General features: G+C 44.4%; 1 protein-coding gene across 2 annotated transcripts in view; it reads right to left on the reverse strand.

The window, feature by feature from the left end:
- The window catches only part of LOC126284892 (uncharacterized), a 93756-nt gene extending 67952 nt beyond the window's left edge, over positions 1–25804 (reverse strand). The window contains exon 1 of one of the 2 annotated variants that reach the window (XM_049984150.1): positions 25757–25804. In XM_049984150.1, the coding sequence (XP_049840107.1) occupies positions 25757–25789 (33 nt within the window). In that variant the 5' untranslated portion in view covers positions 25790–25804. Of the gene's footprint in view, positions 1–1469; positions 1544–25756 lie in introns of those variants that run through there. The other variant, XM_049984148.1, reaches the window with a different exon arrangement.
- Between the last annotated feature and the right edge of the window lie 258 nt (positions 25805–26062).

The raw sequence follows: 26062 nt of genomic DNA on the forward strand, positions 1-26062 counted from the left end.
GATGATCTAAAACTACTGGCAGCAACAAATCAACAACTCAACCAAGCAATGATATAAATATGGCTTTTGGAACAGACAAATATAAGAAAAATAGCATAGTCCCGGGAAAACACACTAAACAAGAAGATTACACATTGGATAACCACAGTGAATGCATAGAAGCGATGGAAAAAAACAAATGCCTATAAATATCTAGGATACAGACAAAAAATAGGAACAGATAATACAAATATTAAAGAAGAACTAAAAGAAAAATATAGAGAAAGATTAACAAAAATAATGAAAACAGAATTGACAGCAAGAAACAAGACAAAAGTTATAAATACTTATGCTATACCAATATTGACCTACTCATTTGGAGCAGTAAAATTGAGTAACACAGACCTACAAGCACTCAATACACTTACACGATCACAATGCCACAAATATAGAATACATCACATACATTCAGCAACAGAAAGATTCACATTAAGCAGAAAGGAAGGAGGAAGAGGATTTGTCGACATAAAAAACCTACATTATGGACAGGTAGACAATTTAAGAAAATTCTTTCTAGAACAAGCAGAAAGTAACAAAATACACAAAGCAATCACTAATGTAATAAATACATCGGCTCCACCATTGCAATTTCATAACCACTTCTACAACCCTTTAAATCACATAACATCAACAGATACGAAGAAAGTAAATTGAAAAAAGAAAACACTACATGGCAAGCACCCATATCATCTAACACAGCCATACATTGATCAAGACACATTCAACACATGTCTAAAAAAGGTAATATATATACAGTGAGACAATACAGGATCAAACAGTAAACACTAGATATTACAGCAAGCATATTATTAAAGATCCCAATACCACAACAGATAAATGCAGACTTTGCAAACAACAAATAGAAACAGTAGATCACATCACAAGCAGATGTACAATACTAGCAAATACAGAATACCCCAGAAGACATGACAATGTAGCAAAAATAATACATCAACAACTTGTCATACAACATAAACTAATAAAACAACATGTTCCCACATGGAAGTATGCACCACAAAATGTACTGGAGAATGATGAATACAAATTATACTGGAACAGAACCATTATAACAGATAAAACACCACCACATAACAAACCTGACATCATACTCACCAATATAAAGAAGAAATTAACACAACTAATCGAAATATCCATACCCAATACAACAAATATACAGAAGAAAACAGGAGAAAAAAATTGAAAAATTCGTCCAACTAGCTGAGGAAGTCAAGGACATGTGGCATCAAGATAAAGTTGACATTATACCAATTATACTATCAACTACAGGAGTCATACCACACAAAATCCACCAGTACATCAACACAATACAGCTACATCCAAATGTATATATACAACTACAGAAATCTGTAATTATTGATACATGTTCAATTACCCGAAAGTTCCTAAATGTAATTTAACATATACCGTACCGTCTGTACAGTTAAAAAGAAATCACGCTTGATCAAGGTCTGCGTCATTTTCCATTTTTAACCAGATATAACGTCTGAGAAAGGAAAGAATAATAATAATAATTTAAAAATAGAAAATACCAAATACATAATTTTACTTCATACAATGTGCTGGCTCCTAACTTCTGCTTGTTACATAAAAATGCTGTTGCATCTCATTGGCAAAATTCCTCCCCTCAACACAAAAATCTGACTTGCTAGATTCTTTATTTCACACTTTGTAATGTAATGTAATGTGGAATTCCACACTGTGGCATCACCCTCTCCTCTTCCATTTGTTTTCATGAACCATAAGAGAAACAGATACCATACGCCGACAGGAATAACATCAATACAAAGTCTTTTCAAAAAATTCCGGAGTATTCGTAATTTCATGCCAATGGTATGTTGGTGCAAAATGCAGATTTCATACCTGCACACACCTGTGTTTAATGTGTAACTCCCAGAACTTTAATTGTTGTATCTCTATTAGTTATTGTCCAGTGCTGAATTGAGAAGAATGTTGTGTCGCACATTTTGTGAATTTCAAGATGGCAGCGTTAGAGGGACAACACGCCCGCATTAAATTTTGCGTGAAACTCAAGAAAATGTTTTCAGAGACACACCAAATGATGCAGGAAGCCTACAGTGATGTGTGCTTAAGCCACACGAAGTGTTATGATTGGTTTGAGCGATTTAAAAATGATTGGACAGAAGTTAAAGTTGATCCTCACTCAGGACACCCTTTGACATCTACTGACAATGCTCATGTCAGGAACATGAACGAAACAGCATGTCAATTGAAGACTGACCGTTGCAGAGGTTACAGAAGAACATAAAATGTCAGTTGGATTGCATCACGAAATCCACACACAGCATCTTGGAATGCATAGTGTTGCCCAAGTTCATCCCACAGCTCACAAGTCAAGAGCAGAAAGAGCTTTGCCTCACAATCTGTGGAGAGCTTTTGGATTGTGCAAACAAGAACAAGATGTTTCTTAAGAGTCTTCACAATGGGTCAGGAAAGACTCTCCAAGACCAAAAAAAGCTTGTCAGGTCAAATACTTTCAGTATGAATCTATGCAACAGTGACAAACTGTCGATCAATGCTACTATCGAGACATGTTGTGAAGCCTGTGAGAAAATACGACTGCGGCCTGAAATGTGTCAAGACAATTCACAGCTCTTGTATCACGATAGCACACCTGCACATTCATCCCTGTTGCACAAAAAATGAAATCACTGTGCTGGCTCATCCTCCATACTCTCCAGACCTGATCCTTGCAAACTAACTTTTTTTTTTAATTTTAAAGTTGAAAACCCCATTGAAGGGACGAAGGTTTGCAACAACAGATGATATAAGACAAAATTTGCAGAGAGCTCTTTGCATGATCCAGCAAGAGGCATACCAAAGCTATCGGAAGTGGAAACAGAGCTGGGAGCAATGTACCAATTGCTAAGGAGAGTATTTTGAAGGAGACCGTGCACCATAAGCAAAAGGTAACTGGGAGAAAAGAAAAAAAAAAAAAAAAAAAAAATTGACTAAGTTACAGAATTTTTTGAACAGACCTTCTAAATAATCAGTAGACTGTTCACTGAATCTCTACAAATTAAAACTTTGTCAAAAGAGATCATTTAATAAAACTTAGGCCTCTGTTAGTGACTATCAGCTTCACTGAGAAACCATTACGTAATCCCAGTTACAGATGTTGGTCTAGACTGTCAGGAGATGTAAACACAAATTGTCTTATCAATAGTTTTAGAGCCAGCAGAGTACACGATGATAGCACCCTGATACTGCTGAAGAACTGAGAGGAACAGACACCAAGCAATCATGGGCATGACAAACTATAGGTCCATGATATAGATTGGTCCTAATTTGCAGTCTGGGTACTAACCAAGGGAGTGTGAATAGGAATACATGAGAAGTACATTCTGAAAGCGGTAGGAGATTGTCTTGGTGGACAGTCTCGAGGTGCATTTCAATTTGGAAACCAACTGAGGGTAAGCGTCTGGGAATCAACACCACCTGAATGAGAAAAGAATTTGATAAGTAAGATGATCATGACACTGTGTTGTAGTCATTGTGCCAGGACTGAAGAGGTAAGATCCCCACTTCATTGAGGAGACTGTCTATGCCAGCAGTTCTCAAACTCTTTTGGCAACATTCCCCTTTTGAAATACCTAATATATTACAGAGCCATAAAATAATCAAAACTTGGTTTATGTTCATTCTTTAACTATAATAATTTAATGAAAATCAAATAAAAATATGTACATTATATACTACTGCCTTCTACAACAATATACGCACAAGAAACACCATTATACAATACACATAATAACACTGTATTGATTCCACTGTAAACTGATAGAATTGTTTCCGTATAATGGGAGACGTGAAGTTGCTTTCTTATTTTTCACCAACTATTTAATGCCACGCTTGATAGAATAGAGTTGAAAAAGCAAATCAGTTTCAGCATCTAGTCTGATGTAGTGTTTTGTCTTTGTAGCTGCATATGCTGAGACTCACTTTTCACCAAGTACGAGGGCTATTTGGAAAGTATGGTCTGATCAGTCACAAAATGGAAACGACTGTGAAAATCAAAAATGTTTTCTTTGCAACACTTAGCTATACCTTCCAGCTACTTTTCTATACAGTCATCAATCCCACTTAGATATATGTCACAGTGTTGTACACTGGTCTGTAGCTTGTTGTCTGTGCCAAAATGCTGTCTTCATAGCCAGCGGAACATGTCAGCATAGATGAAACTTGGGGAGCCAATTACGAGCTGCATTGTGGGCAATCAAACACCTTCCAGCAAAAACTTTGCAGGAGCACCTTCATTGCCCTGCAGAGTGTGGCTAAGAACTGTCAAAGAAGGAAAGGTCTGGCAGTTATAAGGGATGTGTGACATCAAACGAGATCTCTTATCAGGCTTTCATATTTGGTGGGAGACACTATTTAGGCATCTTTTCATGCTCACTGTGCACTCAGAACTGAAAAGAGTGACTTGACATGATCACCAGAGACACTGTTTAACACATCTGTGGAAAGCTGCATTGGATTTTCATTGTGGTCTATTTTGTGCCTGATTGTACACCACTTTTTGAACAGCCTCATATATTGTTCGGAATAGGGAAAGAACAGTCGAGAACCTGTGTGCCAAGTTATGAATATGCATCATGAACTCTGCACAAAAAATCATCAAGTGGTATTGTTTTGAACAATAATTCATTTCTTTGGTTTCTGCAAGTTCGTCACAAAAGGATTCTGAGCCTATGAATTCATTGTCAGTTTTGTATTCTGCTCTTTTTCGTGGAGGCACTGGACCAATTCTTCAATCTTCTCCCACCACCACACAGAATCCAGACACTAGACAGACCCAAAACACAGTCATGAACCTTTCTTCCAGAAGCCTCAGCCCCACACAAATATCAGTCCTTTTCAAAGGCCTCACTTTTTGCCCACTCCCAAATTCAATCAGAAGTACTTGTTAAAGACCTTCTCTCCTTCTCCCGGTCCCTACAGCGAAAACACTTTCACCACCAACTCTACCAATCAGACTTAACCAAAGACCAATGCTGAACCCTGCCTCACTCAATTCACTCCTCCATCCAACTGCGATCCACCCCCACTGCCCCCAAATCGCACATTGTTAACTTTCTAGAATTTCTTAACCTTAAACCTTGCATCACCATCATTCCCCCAGTCCCTCAACATGCAAACTAACCTTACATCTGCAGAAAGAACAGCAGTCCACCATCTTAAAACTGATTCTGATCTTATAATCCTACCTGCGGATAAAGGCTCCACCACTGTCGTTTTGAACTGCAAAGATTATCTGGCAGAAGGACTGTCAGCTGTCAGATCATCCACCTACAAACCTTGCCACAGTGACCCCATTCCAGAACTCCAGCAGGACCTCCAGTCATTCCTCAAATCCTTAGGGCATTCGCAGAAACTCTCCCCGGAGGCCATCTCTCTACTCACCCGTACCTCTATCCTCATTCCCACTTTCTACATGCTTCCTAAAATCCACAAATCCAACCACCCAGGGCGCCCCAAAGTGGTGATTACTATGCCCCCACTGAGAGAATCTCAGCTCTCATAGACCAACAACTTCAACGTATCACCCGGAACCTACCCTCCAATATAAAAGATACCAACCATTTCCTCCACTGTTCCTGTCCCTTTACCACACGGTGCCCTGCTCGTCACCATTGATGCCACCTCCCTTTACACTAACATCCCTAATGCCCATGGCCTTACCGCTATTGAACACTACCTTTCCCAACATCTGACAGATTCCAGAGCAAAACCCTCCTTCCCAGTCACCATGACCAATTATATACTCATGCACAACTGCTTCTCCTTTGAAGGCATGGCCTACAAACAAATTGCTCTGGGCACCCGCATGGCACCATCCTATTTCAATCAATTCATGCGTGATCTAGAGTAATCCATCCTTAATACCTAGACTCCTAAACCCCTCATCTGGTTCAGATTCATTGATGACATCTTTGCGATTTTGATCAAGGGTGAGGACACCCTATCCACATTCCTCCAGAACCTCAACAACTCCATTTGCTTCACCTTTTCCTGCTCAACCCAAAAAGCCACCTTTCTAGATGTTGACCTCCACCTCAAAGATGGCTATAGCAGTACCACCGCCCATATCAAACCTACTAACCACCACCAATACCTCCACTTTGGCAGTTGCCACCCATTCCATACCAAGAAGTCCCTGCCATAAGGCTTAGCCACCAACGGTCGTCGCATCTGCAGTGACGAGCAGTCACTCTTGAAATATACTGAGGATCTCACTGAAGCCTTCACAAACCATAATTGTCCTCCCAACCTTGTACAAAAACAAATCTCCCATGCATTATCTTTCCACCACCTACTCCAGTCTGGTCACAAACATCACCTATCCCTTCAAAGGCAAGGCTACCTGGGAAACAGTCATGTGATCTCCAAGATAAGCTGAATCACTGTGCTGCATTCTACGTGGGCATGACAACCAACAAGCTGTCTGTTCACATGAATGTCCACCTACAAACTGTGGCCAAGAAACAAGTGGACCACCCTGTTGCTGAGCATGCTGCTGCCAAGCATGACACCCTTCATTTCAAAGACTGCTTCACAGACTGTGCCATGTGGATCCTTCCCACCACCACCACCACCACCACCACCACCACCACCACCACCACCACCACCACCACCACCTTTTATGAATTGCGCATGTGGAAACTCTTCCTGGAATACTTGCTACATTCCCATAATCCTCCTGGCCTCAACCTTCAGAAGGCATTGTCCTCTCCCATCCAGCCCCTTAACTGTTTCCATTCCAATACTACACAGCCCTCATTCCTCCATCGTACCCAGTCTTTTTACTTCTCTCCTTTTCTGCTATCCCATCCCCTCCCTCCATCTAACTTCCTGACTGCACATAGCTGCCCTACCCTCTTTCCACCTCATCCCTCCGCACTCTGCAACAACACGACACTGTCCGCTACACCTACCCTACTATCACTATCCCTCCCCCTCCCCACTCCAGCCTCCTCCTTACCCCCACCCAGTCGTCACTCCCACCTTGCACCAGTTCTGCTGCTCACAGTATGTCTTTAGTTTCCTGAGACTGCAGTCATGTGTGTGAGAGTTGAGGTTGCGTGTGCGCGTGTGTGTGTTTGCCGTCTAATTCTGACGAAGGCCTTTCTGGCCGAAAGCTATTATTTGTGACAGTCTTTTTGTTGTGCTTATATGCAACTCAGCATTTCTGGTACATGGTGAGTACCAATTTTCCTTTTCATAATACTGTTACATTCCATCCTGAATTTTCCATTATTTGATCTTCAAACATTTTATTCGATAAAATTGCTCTTACAAACACACACACTCAGCGATAAAAAGCTTTTGTTAAAAAGTTTTCTAGTTCTCACTTGCCAGCACAAGCAATCCAATATATATAACGAAACCGTTGGTGTGTTGATAGATAGACACACACACACACACACACACACACACACACACACACACACACACACACACACACACACACACACACACACACACACTTCAAGGTTTCGCAACCCACGGTGGAATTCATCAGGAAAGAGGGAAGGACGAAAGGCTATGGGTTTTAAGGGAGAGGGTAAGGAGTCATTCCAATCTCGGGAGCGAAAGACTTACCTTAGGGGAAAAAAGGACAGGTATACACGCGCGCGTGCATGCACACGTACACACAGACATATGTAAAGGCAAGAGTTTGCGTAGGTGTGCTTGTTTATGCACAAGATATAAGCTGGAACTACTTTGGCACTTTACTTTCTATTAATGATACCACTCCAGCTATTTTACTAGTCATTGCCAGTCCCTACCTGTACAAATATTGATACTGTTGTTCCGATCGAGATAGTTTATTTAAAAAACTGTAAATTGCTTAAAAAATGCCTTCTGCAATAGTGATAGTCAGCAGTGATGTGCACATAAGCAAGCCTTTTTCAAGTTAATGTTTATGTGGATATCTTAAGCATCTGCGAGATGGCCGGTTCAGTATCATCAGTCAACACATCCATTTGCAAGACGAATTTGTTATATTGAAGTCTCGATGTGAAACAGTTTCGTTTGAAAGTGGCACTGTAAAATGCTTGCTCATTTTTCACCAAACATACAATGTGTTAATTCTGCTCACAGACGAATGGAAAAACTTATAGAAGCCGACCTCAGGGAAGATCAGTTTGGATTCCGTAGAAATATTGGAATACGTGAGGCAATACTGACCCTACAACTTATCTTAGAAGAAAGATTAAGGAAAGGCAAAACTACGTTTCTAGCATTTGTAGACTTCGAGAAAACTTCTGACAGTATTGACTAGAATACTCTTTTTCAAATTATGAAGGTGGCAGGGGTGAAATACAGGGAGCAAAAGGCTATTTACAATTTTTACAGAAACCAGATGGCAGTTATAAGAGTCGAGGGACATGCAAGGGAAGCAGTGGTTGGGAAGGGAGTGAGACAGGGTTGCAACCTATCCCTGATGTTATTTAATCTGTATATTGAGCAAGCAATAAAGGAAACTAGAGAAAAATTCAGAGTAGGAACTGAAATCCACGGAGAAGAAATAAAAACTTTGAGGTTCGCCGATGACATTGTAATTCTGTCAGATACAGCAAAGGACCTGGAAGAGCAGCTGAACGGAATGGACAGTGCCTTGAAAGGAAGATATAAGATGAACATCAACAAAAGCAAAACTAGGAAAATGGAATGTACTCAAATTAAATTGGGTGATGCTGCGAGAATTTGATTAGGCAATGAGACGCTTAAAGTAGTAAAGGAGTTTTGCTATTTGGGGAGCTAAATAACTGATAATGGGCAAAGTACAGAGGATATAAAATGTAGACTGCAAATGGCAAGGAAAGCTTTTCTGAAGAAGAGAAATTTGTTAATTTCGAGTATAGATTTAAGTGTCAGGAACTCGTTTGCGAAAGTATTTGTATGGAGTGTAGCCATGTATGGAAGTGAAACATGGACGATAAATAGTTTGGACAAGAAGAGAATAGAAGCTTTCGAAATGTGGTGCTACAGAAGAATACTGAAGATTAGATGGGTAGATCACATAATTAATGAGGAGGTACTGTATAGAATTGGGGTGAAGAGGAGCTTGTGGCACAACCTGACTAGAAGAAGGTATCGGTTGGAAAGTTATGTTCTGAGACATCGAGAGATCACCAATTTAGTATTGGAGGGCAGTGTGGAGGATAAAAATTGTAGAGGGAGACCAAGAGATGAATACACTAAGTAGATTCAGAACGATGTAGGTTGCAGTAGGTACTGGGAGATGAAGCAGCTTACACAGGATAGAGTAGCATGGAGAGCTGCATCAAACCAGTCTCAGGACCGAAGACAACAACAACAACAACAACAACAACAACAACAACAACAACAACAACATGGTTTTCGTAAATTCTTGGCAATAGTGTGCTCTCCGTCTGCTTGTGCAATGTGATAGCTAATCTAATACAACCCCTCTGCCTTTTTCATTCACAGTTTGGGATGCATACTTCATAGTTTTTTTTAACGATTTTTCTTTCTTATGCACAAAATATTTTTCATTATTGCCTTTGCCCCTGAAACCATTGAGATTAAGTTGAATCTCAAAATCCCTATTGGAAATCTTTGAGGTTGATCCTGCATTTTCCAAGCAAAGCACTTTTGAGTCTATTTTATCTTTTGAAAGCAACATGTTAATTTTACTCTTCGGCAAAACAGTCTCCTTAGTAGGTCTGTTACATTTTCCAAGTGTCTTGCCTTAAAACGCAGCCTTTGGTTAGCCTTCCCCACAACATTTTCTATGTGTTCCTTCCAATTTACGTTGTTCGTAACTGAAATACCTAGGTATTTAGTTGAATTTATGGCTTTTAGATTGGACTTTAAACCAAAGTTTAACAAGTTCCTTTTAACACTCATGTGGATGACCTCACACGTTTCATTATTTAGGGTCCCCTGCCACTTTTCGCACCATTCAGATATTTTTTCTAAATCTGTTTTGCAGTTTGTTTTGATCTTTTGATGACTTTATTAGTGGATAAACCACAGTGTCATCTAACAACTGAAGACGGCTGCTTAGATTGTCAGCCCAATTGTTTACATAGATAAAGAACAGCAATGTGCCTACAACACTACCTATGGGAACTTCAGTAATCACTTCTGTTTTACTCAATGACTTTCCGTCAGTTACTACAAACTGTGACCCCTCTGATTGACAGGAAATCACAGATCCAGTCACATAACTGAGACGATATTCCATAAGCACGCAATTTCACTACGAGCCACTTGCATGGACAGTGGGTCAATAGACTGTTTTCTTCGAGGTAATTTATAATGTTCGAACACAATATATGTTCCAAAATCATGCTGCATATCGACGTTAACGATATGGGCTTGTAATTTAGTGGATTACTCCTACTACCTTTCTTGAATGTTAGTGTGATCTGTGCAACTTTCCAGTCTTTGGGTACGGATCTTTCATCGAGCGAACAGTTGTATATAATTGTTAAGTATGGAGCTAATGCATCAGCATACTACGAAAGGAACCTAACTGGTATACAGTCTGGACCAGAAGACTTGCTTTTATTAAGTGATTTAAGTTGCTTCACTACTCCGAAGACATTTACTTCTATGTTGCTCATGTTGGCAGCTGTTCTTGATTCAAATTCTGGAATATTTGCTTTGTCTTCTTTTGTGAAGGCATTTAGAAAGGCTGTGTTTAGTAACTCTGCTTTGGCAGCATTGTCTTCAATAGTATCTCCATTGCTAATGCGCAGAGAAGGCATTGATTGTTTATTGCCGCTAACATACTTCACATACAACTAGAATCTCTTTGGATTTTCTGCCAGGTTTCGTTGTGGGAACTGTAATACGCATCTCGCATTGAAATCCGCACTAAATTTCAAGCGTCTGTAAAAGACTGCCAATCTTGGGGATTTTGTGTCTGTTTAAATTTGGCATGTTTGTTTCGTTATTTCTACAACAGTGTTCTAACCCATTTTGTGTACCAAGGAGGATCAGCTCTGTCATTTGTTAATTTATTTGGCATAAATCCCTCAATTGCTGCCAATACTATTTCTTTGAATTTGAGCCACATCTGGTCTACACTTAAATTATTAATTTGGAATGAGTGGAAATTGTCTCCCAGGTAGGCGTCGAGTGAATTTTTAACTGCTTTTTTGAATAGGTATATTTTTCACTTATTTTTCAAGGATTTGAAGATTACAATATTCAATCTCGCTACGACAACCCTGTGTTCACTAATCCCTGAATCAGTTTTGATGCTCATTATTAACTCAGGATTATTTATTAAGTCTGTTCCCACAACCGATTACTATTCACGTGGGCAGATGAACTAACTGCTTGAAATAACTTTCAGAGAATGCATTTGGCACAATTTCGGATGATATTTTATGCGTACCTCTGGAATATAACATGTATTTTCGCCAACATATAGAGGGTAAATTAAAGTCACCACCAACTATTATCGTACGAGTTGGGCACATGTTTGAAATCAAACTCAAGTTTTCTTTGAACCTTTCAGCAACCGTATCAACTGAATTGGGAAGTCGGTAAAAGGATCCAATTGCTATTTTATTCCAATTGCCAACAATGACCTCTGCCCATTCTAACTCACAGGAAGTATTTACTTCAATTTCACGACAAGTTAAATTGCTTCTAACAGCAACAAACATGCCACCACCAACCATGTTTAGCCTATCCTTTCGGAACACAGTTAGGTTCTTCGCAAAAATTTCGGCTGAGCTTATATCCGGCTTTAGCCAGTTTTCAGTGCCTATAACGATTTAAGCATCAGTGCTTTCTATTAGCGCTTCGAGCTCTGGTGCTTTCACAACACAGCTACGACAATTTACAACAGTTATACCAATAGTTCTTCTATCTATGTTCTTCCTGTGTTCAGCCTGCACCCTTTGTGACTGAAGCCCTTATTGTGTTTTCCCAAGACCCTCTAACCTAAAAAAACTGCCCAGTCCACGTCACACAGCCCCTGATACCTGTGTAGCTACCTCCTGCATATAGTGGACACCTGACCTATTCAGCAGAACCCAAAACCCGACCACCCTTTGGCGCAAGAGTCGAGGAATTTGCACCCTACACCACTTGGCTCTGATACAGAGGTCTGCAATGAGTCCTGTCGACTATGCTGCAGATGGTCAACTTTGCTTTCATCTTGCAAGAAAGGCTGGCAGCCTTTACCACTTCTGTTAGTCGCTCAAAACCAGAAAGAATCTCTTCTGATCCAAAGTGACACATATCACTTGTGTCGACATGAGCAACCACTTGCAGCTGGCTGCAACCTGAGCTCTTCATGGCATCCGGAAGAACCCTTTCTACATTTGGAATGACTCCACCCGGTATGCACATGGAGTGCACATTGATTTTCTTATCCTCCTTGTCAGCCAAGTCCCTAAGGGTCCGCATAACGCACCTAACGCTGGAGCTCCCAACTACCAACAATCCCACCCTCTGTGATTGCCCGGATTTTGCAGGCTGAGTGATTTCCTCTGGAACAGGACAGGTGGCAGAATCTCGCTCAGTCACAGTGTCAGCCACAGACAGCACCTGGATCCTGTCAGACAAACTGGGGAGGCCTTACGTGCCTCCACCTGGGAAGTCTTTTACTGCCTGCTTCGCCGTGGAGCAACCTCCCACTCGACCACAGGTGAGGGGTCAGCCTCAGAGTGAGCAGTAACTGGGTTGGCCACCGGTGAGGACCAATCAGAGGACTCAGATGTGCTCAACGTCTGTTAGATCCCCACGGCCGGCCCACAACACATAAGCCCAGATTGATGGCATTTAAAGCACGGCATCAGTGGTGAGAAATACAGCTTTACAACTGCAGCCTCAAGCTGTGTAACCGAAGCCATTACAGCGTGAAGCTGAGAGCAAAGTGTCACCAACTCGGCTCACATCTGCACACAACAATCGCAGTCCCTGTCCATACTAAAGATCGTGGAAAACTAAACTATGCAGATAAATGGACTATCGGCACGTGCCGCGCAACACTACTGCAGACACTGACGAAAATGCAGGAACTGTGTCTAATAATACATAGATATTCAAAAACCTAACTACCGAAGCATTCAGGTGAAACTAAAAAATTCGCCCGATTAGGAACTTGTAATATGTCACAAAATTGGTTTACTTTCCAACACAAACGAAAACACGAGAATTGTGGCTATTAGATATCAAATTTACACGCAGAAACTCAAGAAACTAAACTATTAATACACACAGATGATATAATAAAATTCACTCCTGGTAAGAAACTCATAAATGTCACAAAAGTAGTTACTTCGCTGTTGCTGCATCTGTCTCGGTCGGCTACTACTGGCTTGTTCATATACCTGAAGACGTATGCCCAGATTGGTGGCATTTAAAGTGAGTGAGTGCAGAGAGAGAGAGTGAGTGAGTGAGTGAGTGAGTGAGTGCAGAGAGAGAGAGTGAGTGAGTGAGTGCAGAGAGAGAGAGTGAGTGAGTGAGTGCAGAGAGAGAGAGTGAGTGAGTGAGTGAGTGCAGAGAGAGAGAGTGAGTGAGTGAGTGAGTGCAGAGAGAGAGAGTGAGTGAGTGAGTGAGTGCAGAGAGAGAGAGTGAGTGAGTGAGTGAGTGCAGAGAGAGAGAGTGAGTGAGTGAGTGAGTGCAGAGAGAGAGAGTGAGTGAGTGAGTGAGTGCAGAGAGAGAGAGTGAGTGAGTGAGTGAGTGCAGAGAGAGTGAGTGAGTGAGTGAGTGAGTGAGTGCAGAGAGAGTGAGTGAGTGAGTGAGTGAGTGCAGAGAGAGTGAGTGAGTGAGTGAGTGAGTGCAGAGAGAGTGAGTGAGTGCAGAGAGAGTGAGTGAGTGCAGAGAGAGTGAGTGAGTGCAGAGAGAGTGAGTGAGTGCAGAGAGAGTGAGTGAGTGCAGAGAGAGTGAGTGAGTGCAGAGAGAGTGAGTGAGTGCAGAGAGAGTGAGTGAGTGCAGAGAGAGTGAGTGAGTGCAGAGAGAGTGAGTGAGTGCAGAGAGAGTGAGTGAGTGCAGAGAGAGTGAGTGAGTGCAGAGAGAGTGAGTGAGTGCAGAGAGAGTGAGTGAGTGCAGAGAGAGTGAGTGAGTGCAGAGAGAGTGAGTGAGTGCAGAGAGAGTGAGTGAGTGCAGAGAGAGTGAGTGAGTGCAGAGAGAGTGAGTGAGTGCAGAGAGAGTGAGTGAGTGCAGAGAGAGTGAGTGAGTGCAGAGAGAGTGAGTGAGTGCAGAGAGAGTGAGTGAGTGCAGAGAGAGTGAGTGAGTGCAGAGAGAGTGAGTGAGTGCAGAGAGAGTGAGTGAGTGCAGAGAGAGTGAGTGAGTGCAGAGAGAGTGAGTGAGTGCAGAGAGAGTGAGTGAGTGCAGAGAGAGTGAGTGAGTGCAGAGAGAGTGAGTGAGTGCAGAGAGAGTGAGTGAGTGCAGAGAGAGTGAGTGAGTGCAGAGAGAGTGAGTGAGTGCAGAGAGAGTGAGTGAGTGCAGAGAGAGTGAGTGAGTGCAGAGAGAGTGAGTGAGTGCAGAGAGAGTGAGTGAGTGCAGAGAGAGTGAGTGAGTGCAGAGAGAGTGAGTGAGTGCAGAGAGAGTGAGTGAGTGCAGAGAGAGTGAGTGAGTGCAGAGAGAGTGAGTGAGTGCAGAGAGAGTGAGTGAGTGCAGAGAGAGTGAGTGAGTGCAGAGAGAGTGAGTGAGTGCAGAGAGAGTGAGTGAGTGCAGAGAGAGTGAGTGAGTGCAGAGAGAGTGAGTGAGTGCAGAGAGAGTGAGTGAGTGCAGAGAGAGTGAGTGAGTGCAGAGAGAGTGAGTGAGTGCAGAGAGAGTGAGTGAGTGCAGAGAGAGTGAGTGAGTGCAGAGAGAGTGAGTGAGTGCAGAGAGAGTGAGTGAGTGCAGAGAGAGTGAGTGAGTGCAGAGAGAGTGAGTGAGTGCAGAGAGAGTGAGTGAGTGCAGAGAGAGTGAGTGAGTGCAGAGAGAGTGAGTGAGTGAGTGAATGAATGTGGTTAAAATGTGTAAAGTGTTAAACAACAGATAAGAGTAAATCATACATAATTACACTGACACTCTACCAATCCCACCCACAGTCATTCACACAGTCACACTATCTCACATCTCCTCAGATAAAGGAAATATGGCCAGATAGTCTAAAACTGTGGAATCAGTTACAACAGTATGAATACAAGAGGAAATCGAAAAGAATTACGAGGAATACATTGATGGCTGATCACTTAAATAAGCTAATTAAAATCTTTGGGAGCAAGTCGGACATCGCACAGAACTTTAAAAGTTGTACCACATTTGTGTCATTGTCAGTTGAAATAGGACAAGTATGCTGGAACATCAGCTACTGCCTTTTAGTCTGAATAGAAAATACAATCTACTAAAACGTGGCACACTAAGATCTGTACATCACAGGCACCACACACTGGAGGTCCTCTCATGGGAGCAAGAAACCATGCACCAAATGCATGTGAAGACGAGTGTGATCAACCTCATCCTGTCAGTGCAGTTGGATGGATGTACACCATGGCTGAGCTGTTGACTTTACTAAATGCAGGTTATTGTACGCACTTCCGACCATTCTTTTACGCACGACTCCCTACATCAACAGTGAGGTGACAGCATGCACAAGGATGGCACACTGAACTATCTAATTAATCAATATGCCTTCTTGGCTGCTACATCTGGCATTTTGTTTCCATTAAAACACACATGCCCTGGTATCTATCAGAAAGTCACCTCCCTCCCGAGCCTTTGTAGGTGGAGAGAGGAATACTTGGTCTGTTGGCTACTAGTGTTTTAGAGAGTAAGGATCCAGAACAGATGAGGAAACTCCTCCTCCTTACTGTAGGCTTTATACACTTATGGTTATGGAAAACAGTAAACACTTACACTTTCCTGAGAAATACCATTTTCACACTCAAAACTATTTGACAGCACATCACCAACTCACTACCTAAAAAAGTGTTTAGATAAGATGGACCAACTGAATTTGTAGAGATGGCTATAAAAGCCCCATGATGGAACTGTTCCAAAATATTGCGCCTCCAAATAGTGTCGTGCACCTTACAGAGTTCAAAAAATTTTGCCTTACAATGTTGTTTATGTAGGAAGGCCCACTGGACAGCTATCACTAGCACATCTAAGGTGACAGAAAGCAGGGAGGAACAACACAAACAGCACACTAGTTGAGGGGAAGGGAAAACGGGCAAACAAAGAGGTAATAGGAACATCCTTGCAGCACAAAGAGTAAAGAACAGTGGAGTGGTTGAGGGAGTGGGAAATGGCAAAAACAGGAGCACTCTAAAGACACTATGCATGTCAGGGCACCAGCACCGCCGTCGACTCTTCCCAATCTCGCAACCATATCATGATCACGACAATAGGACCACCACCAGGGGAAGGACATTCATAAAAACAAAAGGACATACATACAAACAGAAGACCAGACAAAATGTAGGGAAAAGAAGGGGGACGATGGGGGGGGGGGGGGGGGGGGGGGGGGGGGGAACACTACCATAAGCATCAGAAAGTGCCACCTCAAGATCCCACTTGCAAAACGGCATTTGTATGACTCAGAACTGTGGAATCTGAAGTCCAACTCACCACTCTCTATGGTCAGATGGTAGCAGCAGAATACTAGATCCAGGTTGGTTGGTTGATTGGTTTAAAGGAGGGGGGAAGGGACCAAACAGCGAGGTCATCAGCCCCTTGTTCCCGGTAAAATAATTACACAAGAGAAAGAAGAAAAGAAAGGAAATGTCAAGCACAATAACAGGAGAATCGAAGAACCAGAATGACAGAAGGATAACAAGCACTACAATGGACAAAACAAGACAAGAAAAGCACAGAGAGAAGCAAGAAACAGGTAGAAGGAATAAAAACAAAAGAGCAGATGACCGTGGCTAGCCGATCATTAGAATCAAAAGGTAAAGCCAGCCAGTCTGCGACACATTAAAACATCTAGCCTAATAACATTAAAGTGGAGAAGACAAAGGGACAAGGGACATGCGCAAAAACTTATATAGAATGATAAAACCCACCGTCACGTATAAAACGTAAAACTAATTTAGCCGATGAGGCATTGTCAACTAATGTTAACGGCAACGAGTCCGGTAACTGAAGAGTCCATCGCAAGACAGCCAAAGGAGGACAGCTCACCAAGATATGGGCCACTGTCAGCCAGACGCCACACCGACACAGGTGGGTCATCATGCAGCAGGAGGTAGCAGTGTGTCAGACAAGCATGGCCAGTGCGGAGCTGACAGAACCACAGAGTCCCTGCGAGAGGCCCGCGTGGAGGTCTTCCAAACTTTCATAGTCTCCTTAACGGCACACAATTTGTTGTGCATACTGAGGTTACGCCATTACGTCTCCCAAAGCCAGGAAATCTTGCAGCGTAGTACTGAATGCAGGTCAGTTGCAGTGAAGCCAATCTCCATAAGCACTTTCCACATAGTCCGTTTGGCCAGCCTGTCGGGAAGTTCATTGCCTGGGATTCCGACGTGACCTGGGGTCCAGACAAACACCACTGAATGACTGGACCATTCCAGGGCATGGATGGACTCCTGAATGTTCGTTACCAAAGGATGACAAGGGTAGCACTGGTCGATAGCTTGGGCTGCTCAAGGAGTCAGTACACAGAAGAAACGACTTTCCAGGGCATGAACTGATGTGCTCAAGAGCATGAGATATAGCCACCAGCTCGGTAGTGAAGACACTGCAGCCATCGGGCAAGGAATGCTGTTCAATATGTCCTCCATAGAGATATGCGAAGTCGACGTGATCATCAGCCATCAAGTCGTTGGTGTAAACCACTTCATGGCCTCAGTACATGTCAAGAATCGAGAGGAAGTGGCAGTAGAGAGCCGCGGGGTTAACTGAGTCCTTAGGGCCATGTGAAAGGTCCAGGCGAAGCAGTGGCCTATGTGTACACCATGGAGGTGTACGTGAATGGACCTCAAGTATAGGTGGTAAAGGCAAGGGCTCCAGTTTGGAAAGAAGGGATGGGACATGAACTGCAAATGGAAGCCCTGACCTGGGCTGCCGATGCAGAAGATGAACTGCCATGGGTGGGAAAAGGAGACTGTAATTCCGATGCACAGAGAACTACAAATGTGTGCAATGTAACTGGCCAGCAGTTGTGCACGCCTGACTTGCAATGGAGGAACTCCGGCCTCCACCAGGAAGCTGGTCACCAGACGTGTCCTAAAAGCTCCTGTTGTTAGGTGAGCACCACAGTGGTGCACTGAGTCGAGCAAACGTAATGCCGAGGGCACTGCCGAACCATAATACAAACTCCCATAGTCAAGGGGGGATTGAACAAGGGCTCCGTAGAGCTGCAGCAGCATGGAGCATCTGCACCCCAGTTGGTGTTTTGTTTTTGTTTTTGTGGTTTTAGGGCGGACAACTACTGTGGTCATTAGTGTCCAGACTAAGTTATGAATGCACTGTGAGGCACAATCTTAAAACAGCAACTAAAAAGGACAACACTATAAAAGGCACATTAACAGGCAAGGGATTAAAAGAAAACAGCATACTCAAATGTCCTTAGACAGGTTTGTCAAGTGGATAAAATGAAGAACGCAAGCAGCTGCTCCTGGTTCATCCGCTAAAATGGCATCCAGAGTACATGGCAGGCCAAGATCAATGCACAGTGTATTAAAATTCGGACAGGACGTTAAAATGTGGCGTACTGTCAGCAATTGCCCACATGGGCAGAATGGCGCTGGTGCAGCCGTCAGCAGATCGCGATGGCTGAACCGGCAGTGTCCAATTCGTAACCGGCCCAAAACGACCTCCTCCCGGCGAGAAGGGCGTGAAGAGGTCGTTCAAGCCGTGGGGAGAGGTTTCAAGGCCCGAAGCTTGTTTTCAGTAAGTGTAGCCCAATCGGCACGCCACAGCGATAAAATGCATTGACAAATGATCCTGCTAAAATCAGATGAAGGCACACAACAAGAAGCTGTTCAAGGCTGGAGGAACGCAGCCTTGGCTGCGGCATCTGCAGTTTCGTTCCCAGGGATACCGACATGGCCAGGAACCCACATAAGCAGATGACATAAGCAGAATGTTGGTGGCGGCGGATGTAAAGAACAACCTGGTAGAGGGCAAATAGCTCAGGTGTGAAGACCAAACAATGGCCATCGAACCGGTATTTGAAACTGTGTGCCCCGACAATAAAAGAACACCAGACACCGTCATTGGTCTTAAGAGCCATCTGTATAAATGAAGATTGTATTAATGAACTTCGAGCGAAGTTCGACAAACCGGGAGCGGTATACCGAAGCTGGGGTAACCTTTGGGAGCAAGCTGAGGTCAAGGTGAACGCGAACCTAAGCCTGAAGCCAAGGTGGTGTTTGGCTCTCACCCACTCGAAAGGTTGCAAGGAGTGAAAACTCAAGGCAACGAAAGCGAACTCCAGGGGGTAGCAGGGCAGATACATACCACCCGTACTGACGGTTGAGACAGTTGTCAAAAAAGGAACGATAAGACGGGTGGTCGGGCATTGACAATAGCTGTCAAGCATACCAACAAAGCAGTATATCGCACTGGTACGTCAATGGCAATTCACCGGCTTCAGCATGAAGGCTCTCGACGGGACTAGTATAGAACGCTCCGATCGCAAGACATAACTCCCAACGTTATAGAGAGTTGAGGCGGCGTAAGATGGACGGCCATGCAGAGGAGTATACAAAGCTCCCATAATCCATCTTTGAGCGGACGATTGACCGATATAGGCGAAGTAGGACGGTTCGACCCGCTCCCCACGACCTACCGCTGAGAACATGGAGGGCATTTAGAGAACGGGTACAACGGGCAGCCAAATATGACATGTGGAGACCAGCTAAGTTTCCTGTCAAATGTAAGACCTAAGAATTTTGTTGTCTCCACGAATGGGAGAGCAACAGGACCGAGATGTAAGGTCGGTGGGAGAAAAACTTTGTAGCGCCAGAAGTTAATACAGACCGTCTTCTCGGCAGAAAAACTGAAGAGATTGGCGACACTCCAGGAGTAAAGACAGTCAAGACAACACTGAAGACAGTGCTCCAGGAAACATGTACGCTGTGTGCTGCAATAGATGGTAAAATCGTCCACTAAAAGGGAGCCTGATACATCAGCTGGGAGGCAATCCATTATTGGATTGATCGCTATGATGAAAAGATCGACGCTCAAAACTGAGCCCTGAGGCACCCTATTCTCCTGGCGAAAGGCGTCTGACAGGACAGAACCCATACATACCCTGAACTGTCGATCCATTAAATGTATCCATGGTGCAGAGAATGCCCGCCTTCCATCAGGTGTCGTAAGCCGCCTCCAACTCAAAGAACACAGCCACGATCTGGCACTTCCGCAAAAAGTTATTCATAATCTAGGTCGACAAGATAATCAGATGGTCAACAGCAGAGCAGCGCCTACAAAATCCACATTGTACATTGGTAAGTAGGCGTCGAGATTTGAGCAGCCAAACCAAACTAGAGTTAACCATTCGTTCCGTCACCTTACAGACGCAGCTGGTAAGGGAAATGGGTTGATAACTGGAAGGCAAGTGCTTGTCCTTCCCCGGCTTAGGAAGCGGGACAATAATAGATTCGCGCCAGCGTGTGGGAACATGACCCTCAATCCAGATGTTATAAGTACAAAGAAGAAAACCTTTACCTGCAGGAGACAGGTTCTTCAGCATCCGAATATGAATAGAATCAGGCCCTGGAGCAGAGGACCGTGACCGGGCATGTGCATTTTCGAGTTCCCACGTGGTGAATGGGGCATTATAACTTTCATGATTCGAGGAGCGGAAGTTAGGTGGCCTTTCCTCCTCTGTTTGTTTTCGGGGGGGAGGAAGGCAGGGTGGTAATGAGTGGAGCTTGAAACCTCTGCAAAAAATCGGCCAAAGGCATTGGGAGACATCCTCAGGGGCCACAAGGACGTCATTCGCGACCGTCAAACCAGAAACTGGTGAGTGGACCTGAGTGCCAGATAGCCGGCGCAGGCTACCCCAGACAACAGGAAGAGGAGTAAAACTGTTGAAGGTGCTTGTGAAAGCAGCCCAGCTGGCTTTCATGCTTTCTTTAATAACATGACGACACTGCGGACATAATCGTTTATAACTGATACAATTCGCCATCATAGGGTGGCGTTTAAAGGTGCGTAAAGCACGTCGACGAGCACATAAAGCGCGTCTACATGCTGTGGTCCACCAGGGGACTGGTATGCAATGTGGAGAAGAAGTAGTATGAGGGATGGAATACTCAGCAGCAGTGAGAATGACTTCTGAGAGGTGTGCAATCTGACTATCGCAGCTTGCGAAGGTTTGATCCTGAAAGGTCGTCCTGAAAGAGAAGAGCTCCCAGTCTGCTTTGGAGATGTTCCAACTAGTTGAGCATGGAGAGGGGTTATGATGCAGGAGATGGATAACACAAGGGAAGTGCGTACCACTCAAACTGGCGAGCAAGTTGGGTACTACATATGGAGATGTCTAAATGGGAATAGGCGTGAGTTGTGTCCGAAAGAACAGTAGGGTCGCCAGTATTGAGGCAGACAACATTGAGGTGGTTGAAAAGGTCTGCTAACAGGGAGCCACTCAGGCAGGATGCTGGACAGCTCCAAAGGGAATGGTGGGCATTGAGGTCTCCAGTCAACAAAAATGGTGCAGGTAGCTGAGCAATAATTTGCATCATGTAATGGCAGACGACAATGGAGTGTAAACGGTACAAATGGAAAATGTAAAAGTGGGGAGAGTAATTTGGACGGCAACTGTCTGCAGGTCGGTGTGCAATGTCATGGGATCACAGTAAATATCATCCGGGACCAGAAACATAACCCCTCCATGAGTCAGAATACCCGCCACAGGGGGTAGGTCAAAACGCACAGAGGGATAGCGTGCCAAGTCAATTTGATCGCATGGCCGTAACTTCATTTCCTGGAAGGCTACGACGAGCGGACAGTGCAAGCGTAGCAGCAACTTTAAGTCCTCTCGGTTGGAGCGGATGCCACGAATATTCTAAAGAAGAAGTGCCATCGTGAGAAGAAAAAGAAAACGGAGAAGCAAGGAGGGGTCACCTCGAAGGCCGCTGAGGGCCTGGCTTCGAGCGAGCACTGCCCCGCTATCAATAGGCGGAGAGTCATCGTCCATTTGTTCATACATCTTGCTCACCAGATGGTAGAGTTTTGTTAGGCCTGGCTCTCCCAAGGCTGCCAGTAGTTCTAATGGAATGTTGTCTACTCCCAGGGCTTGTTTCAACTTAGGTCTTTCAGTGCTCTGCCAAACTCTTCACACAGTATCATATCTCCTATCTCATCTTCATCTACATTCTCTTACATTTCTATAATATTGTCCTCAAGAACATCGACTTGTATAGACCCTCTATATACTCCTTCCACATTTCTGCATTCCCTTCTTTGCATAGAACTGGGTTTCCATCAAAGTTGTTGATATTAATGCAAGTGCTTCTCCTTTCTCCAAAGGTCTTCCATTTTCCTCTAGGTAGTATCCATCTTACCCCTAGTGATATGTGCCTCTACATCCTTACAATTGTCCTCTAGCCATCGATGCTTATCCATTTTTCACTTCCTGTCGATCTCATTTTTGAGACGTTTGTATACCTTTTTACCTGCTTCATTTACTGAATTTTTATATTTTTTCCTTTCATCAATTAAATTCAATAAGGAGATGGGACCTGAATAAACTGAAAGAACCAGAGGTTGTACAGAGTTTCAGTGAGAGCATAAGGGAACAACTGACAGAAATGGGGGAAAGAAATACAGTAGAAGAAGAATGGGTAGCTTTGAGGAATGAAATAGTGAAGGCAGCAGAGTATCAAATAGGTAAAAAGATGAGGGCTAGTAGAAACCCTTGGGTAACAGAAGAAATATTGAATTTAATTGAAGGAATGAGACGGACGGTTCCACGACTTACATTTGTGGTCATTTTGGTTTTTCGCTTAATCTGGTTTCTTCCTTCCTTTGTTTGGTTCCTTTCTTTGTCCTTCTCCCTCTCTCACTGTCTTCCTTACATTTTACCTCGCCTTCTTCTCCACCCTATGGCCTCCGCCTCGGTGTTTGAGACACTTTCCTTTCTCTCCCTCTGTCCCTGTTTTTCCCCTCTTCTTCTTTGCTCCCTGTGTGTGTCTGAAGGCCGATCCACGCATTCGCATGCATAGCCAGTGACGGAGTAACGCGTAATTCTCCGCCCTGGGTAGACAAGTAAGGCAAGCACGTACCCCCTGGTAAAGGCCAAGCCCAGGGAGGGGTGATTGCCTGAGCTGACACCTTCTCACCATGCCAATTGGTCCCTCCATCCGTTTCTTGGGAGGTGTGACCTGAGGTGTAAACATTCACCTAAGGCGGGAGCACCCTCTGAGAGGGTCCCCACAAGAAAGGAGAGTGCCATCGGAGACGGTGGCAATCATGGGGGATTCCTCCGTAATGGATTTTCCTTCTTCTTCTTCTTCTTCTTCTTCTTCTTCTTCTCCTCCTCCTCCTCTCTCTCTTGACTTTTGCCCAAAAATGGAAACTTGCCAGCCCCCAGTGGCTGCCCCATAGTTCCTCGTAGTTTCTAGATCTGAGCACGGAAAGGATTCTTCATCTGTCAACCCTTTCATTATTCAGAAGGGCGTAGATGCCTTAGTAAAGTCAAGTCTTGTACCAGGATGCGTAACGGTACATTGTTGTTAGAAACTGAGAGCACCTTTCAGGCACAAAAACTGCTTCGAGCCACACTCCTGTACACGTTCCCTGTCCGGGTGGAGGCTCACTGCACTTTGAATTCGTTGCGTGGTGTGGTATATACTAGATCACTCGGCAGATTGACTGACGAGGAGATTCAGTCTTTCCTCACTGAGCTGGGCGTGATGGCTGTCCATAGGGTCATGAAAAAGGTCAACAATGACCTTGTACCGACCTGGACACTTTTCTTGACCTCTGATAGTGTTCAGCTGCCATTGTGCATCAAAGCGGTCTATGACGTTATTTCTGTTCACCCCTATGTCCCGTCACCTACGCGCTGCTACCAGTGTTCAGCGTTTTAATCACACCCCCCCCCCCCAGTCTTGCACCTAAATGCGTCACTTGTGGCAGGGACGTCCTTGAGGGTGACTGTCCACCTCCGACTCCTCCTTGTGTGAACTGTCAGGGTGCTCATGCAGTGTCCTCCTGCGACTGTTCCATCCACAAGGATGAACGCTATATACAGGAAATTCGGGTCAAAGAGAAAGTGTCCACCTCGGCTGCTCGCAAGCTATTTGCTAGTAGGAAGCCCAAGCTGCTCCCAGTGGGGAAATACAGTACTGTCCTTACCTCTCCTCCGACAGCCAGGGAGGTGTCGACGCAGACATGTGATCTGATCTTTAGCGCTATGGTCATCCGTTCGGCCAGTGCTAAGATCGCCCGATCAACGCCTCCTCTTCCTCCCGTCACCCATAAGACACAAGCACCTTCATCAGCTTCTGTCAAGGCTAAGTCCCAGAAATCAGATGCATGGGCCTCCAAGAAGGAACCCTCCCGTGAAAACTTCCTACATACCTCGAACTCCCAACCATCAACCAGTACTTCGACTAAACGACCTTCCAAGAAGGCTCATAGGAAGCAAAGTTCTCCTTCTCCGCCACTGCGCGTTTCTTCTCCTGCGCCACCGAGCGATTGCCGCCCCAGGCTGTCATCCGTTTCGCCTGGCTGCACCACAAGTGGCCGAACATCTGGCGGTTCACCGGCGGGAGAAGCTCCCCCTCCCTGCCATCTTAATAAGACGGGGACTCTGGGGAGCAGTTAAACAGCCAGGTTGCTGTGACTGCGTCGCATCCATGGGGAGAGTCCCCATCCAGAGTAGGTAGCACCACGGTGGATGACTCGTAAATGTAGTGACAAATTTTCTTCCATTTGATTGAACTTTTCAGGTAATGAGCCACCTTCAGAGGCCAAGCTGGAAGCCCCAGTAACAACCCTATTGTCCTTTGGTCCGCCTTGCACACAACTGACAAAGTGCACCCCCACCACTCCAAATTTACACACATCTCATCACTGGTCTGTAAAAGGAGGTTGTGGTGGAAGCAGGTACACTATATCATATTAAGACTGTTATGAGTGTGACTGTTACAGGAATGTTAATGAGCTTGTTACAGCAAGCAGCACCCACATCTGAGCAGCGGATGACAAACAGAACCACTTTTCATTGTTGGAACTTTCCCAAACCTGTCCTTGAGGTGTTCAACAAGGAACTTTGTACCATTACGATGTGAAACCATATGACACCCTCCCATGTCGTGTTTCAAATGCGTGAATTTCAGGCATATATCTTTGTGTCGTAATGTCAGTGCCATCTGTAGGGATTGTGAATGTCTGTTGCTGATAAATGCTCTTGTGCCCCTTCCCCTGTATGTGTCAGTTGTGAGCAGCAGCATTCCCCTTATTCACTGGACTGCACCGTCTTCCAACAAGAAAAGAAAATTCAAGAATACAAGAGTCTTGACCGACATGTCACGAGGCCAAGAAGAAATATATCTTTGTATCCTGTACATATGGCAATGACGTTGCTATGTCTGTTAGGACAACATCCTCTCTAGCAATAATAACTTTGCCATATGTGCCTTCTACATCAGGCCCTTGAGGCCGCTTGACTGCACGTGCTCCCCTGGTGTATGGGGGAGGGTGGGCTCCTGCTATCCTCCCCCCCCCCCCACACCCATTGTGGGAACATTGACTCCCCACACTTTTCATTGTTGGAACTTCCCCAAACCTGTCCAACCTCCAGGCGGAGAAGCAACACCATCCTCAGGCATCCCTCATCATGAAGGAGTCCCTCGGGCGCTCCCTTCCCAGGATTATGTCAAACTGCAACTGGACACCAGCCAATGGCTGAAGGAGCACAGGTCGCTGGTCGCAGAACTTTGAGGTCCCCCTATAGCACTGAAACTAAGGCAATCAAGTCCTCAAAAACATAGAAACCATCCAAGGAGAAGAGACTGTTGATGCTATAAGAGATGCTACTGGATTTGTACACACTATATCAACATTAGTAACAAACATGAAGCTCATAATTCTA

Source organism: Schistocerca gregaria, chromosome 8, assembly GCF_023897955.1.
Source record: "Schistocerca gregaria isolate iqSchGreg1 chromosome 8, iqSchGreg1.2, whole genome shotgun sequence".
NCBI classification, from domain to species: domain Eukaryota; kingdom Metazoa; phylum Arthropoda; class Insecta; order Orthoptera; family Acrididae; genus Schistocerca; species Schistocerca gregaria.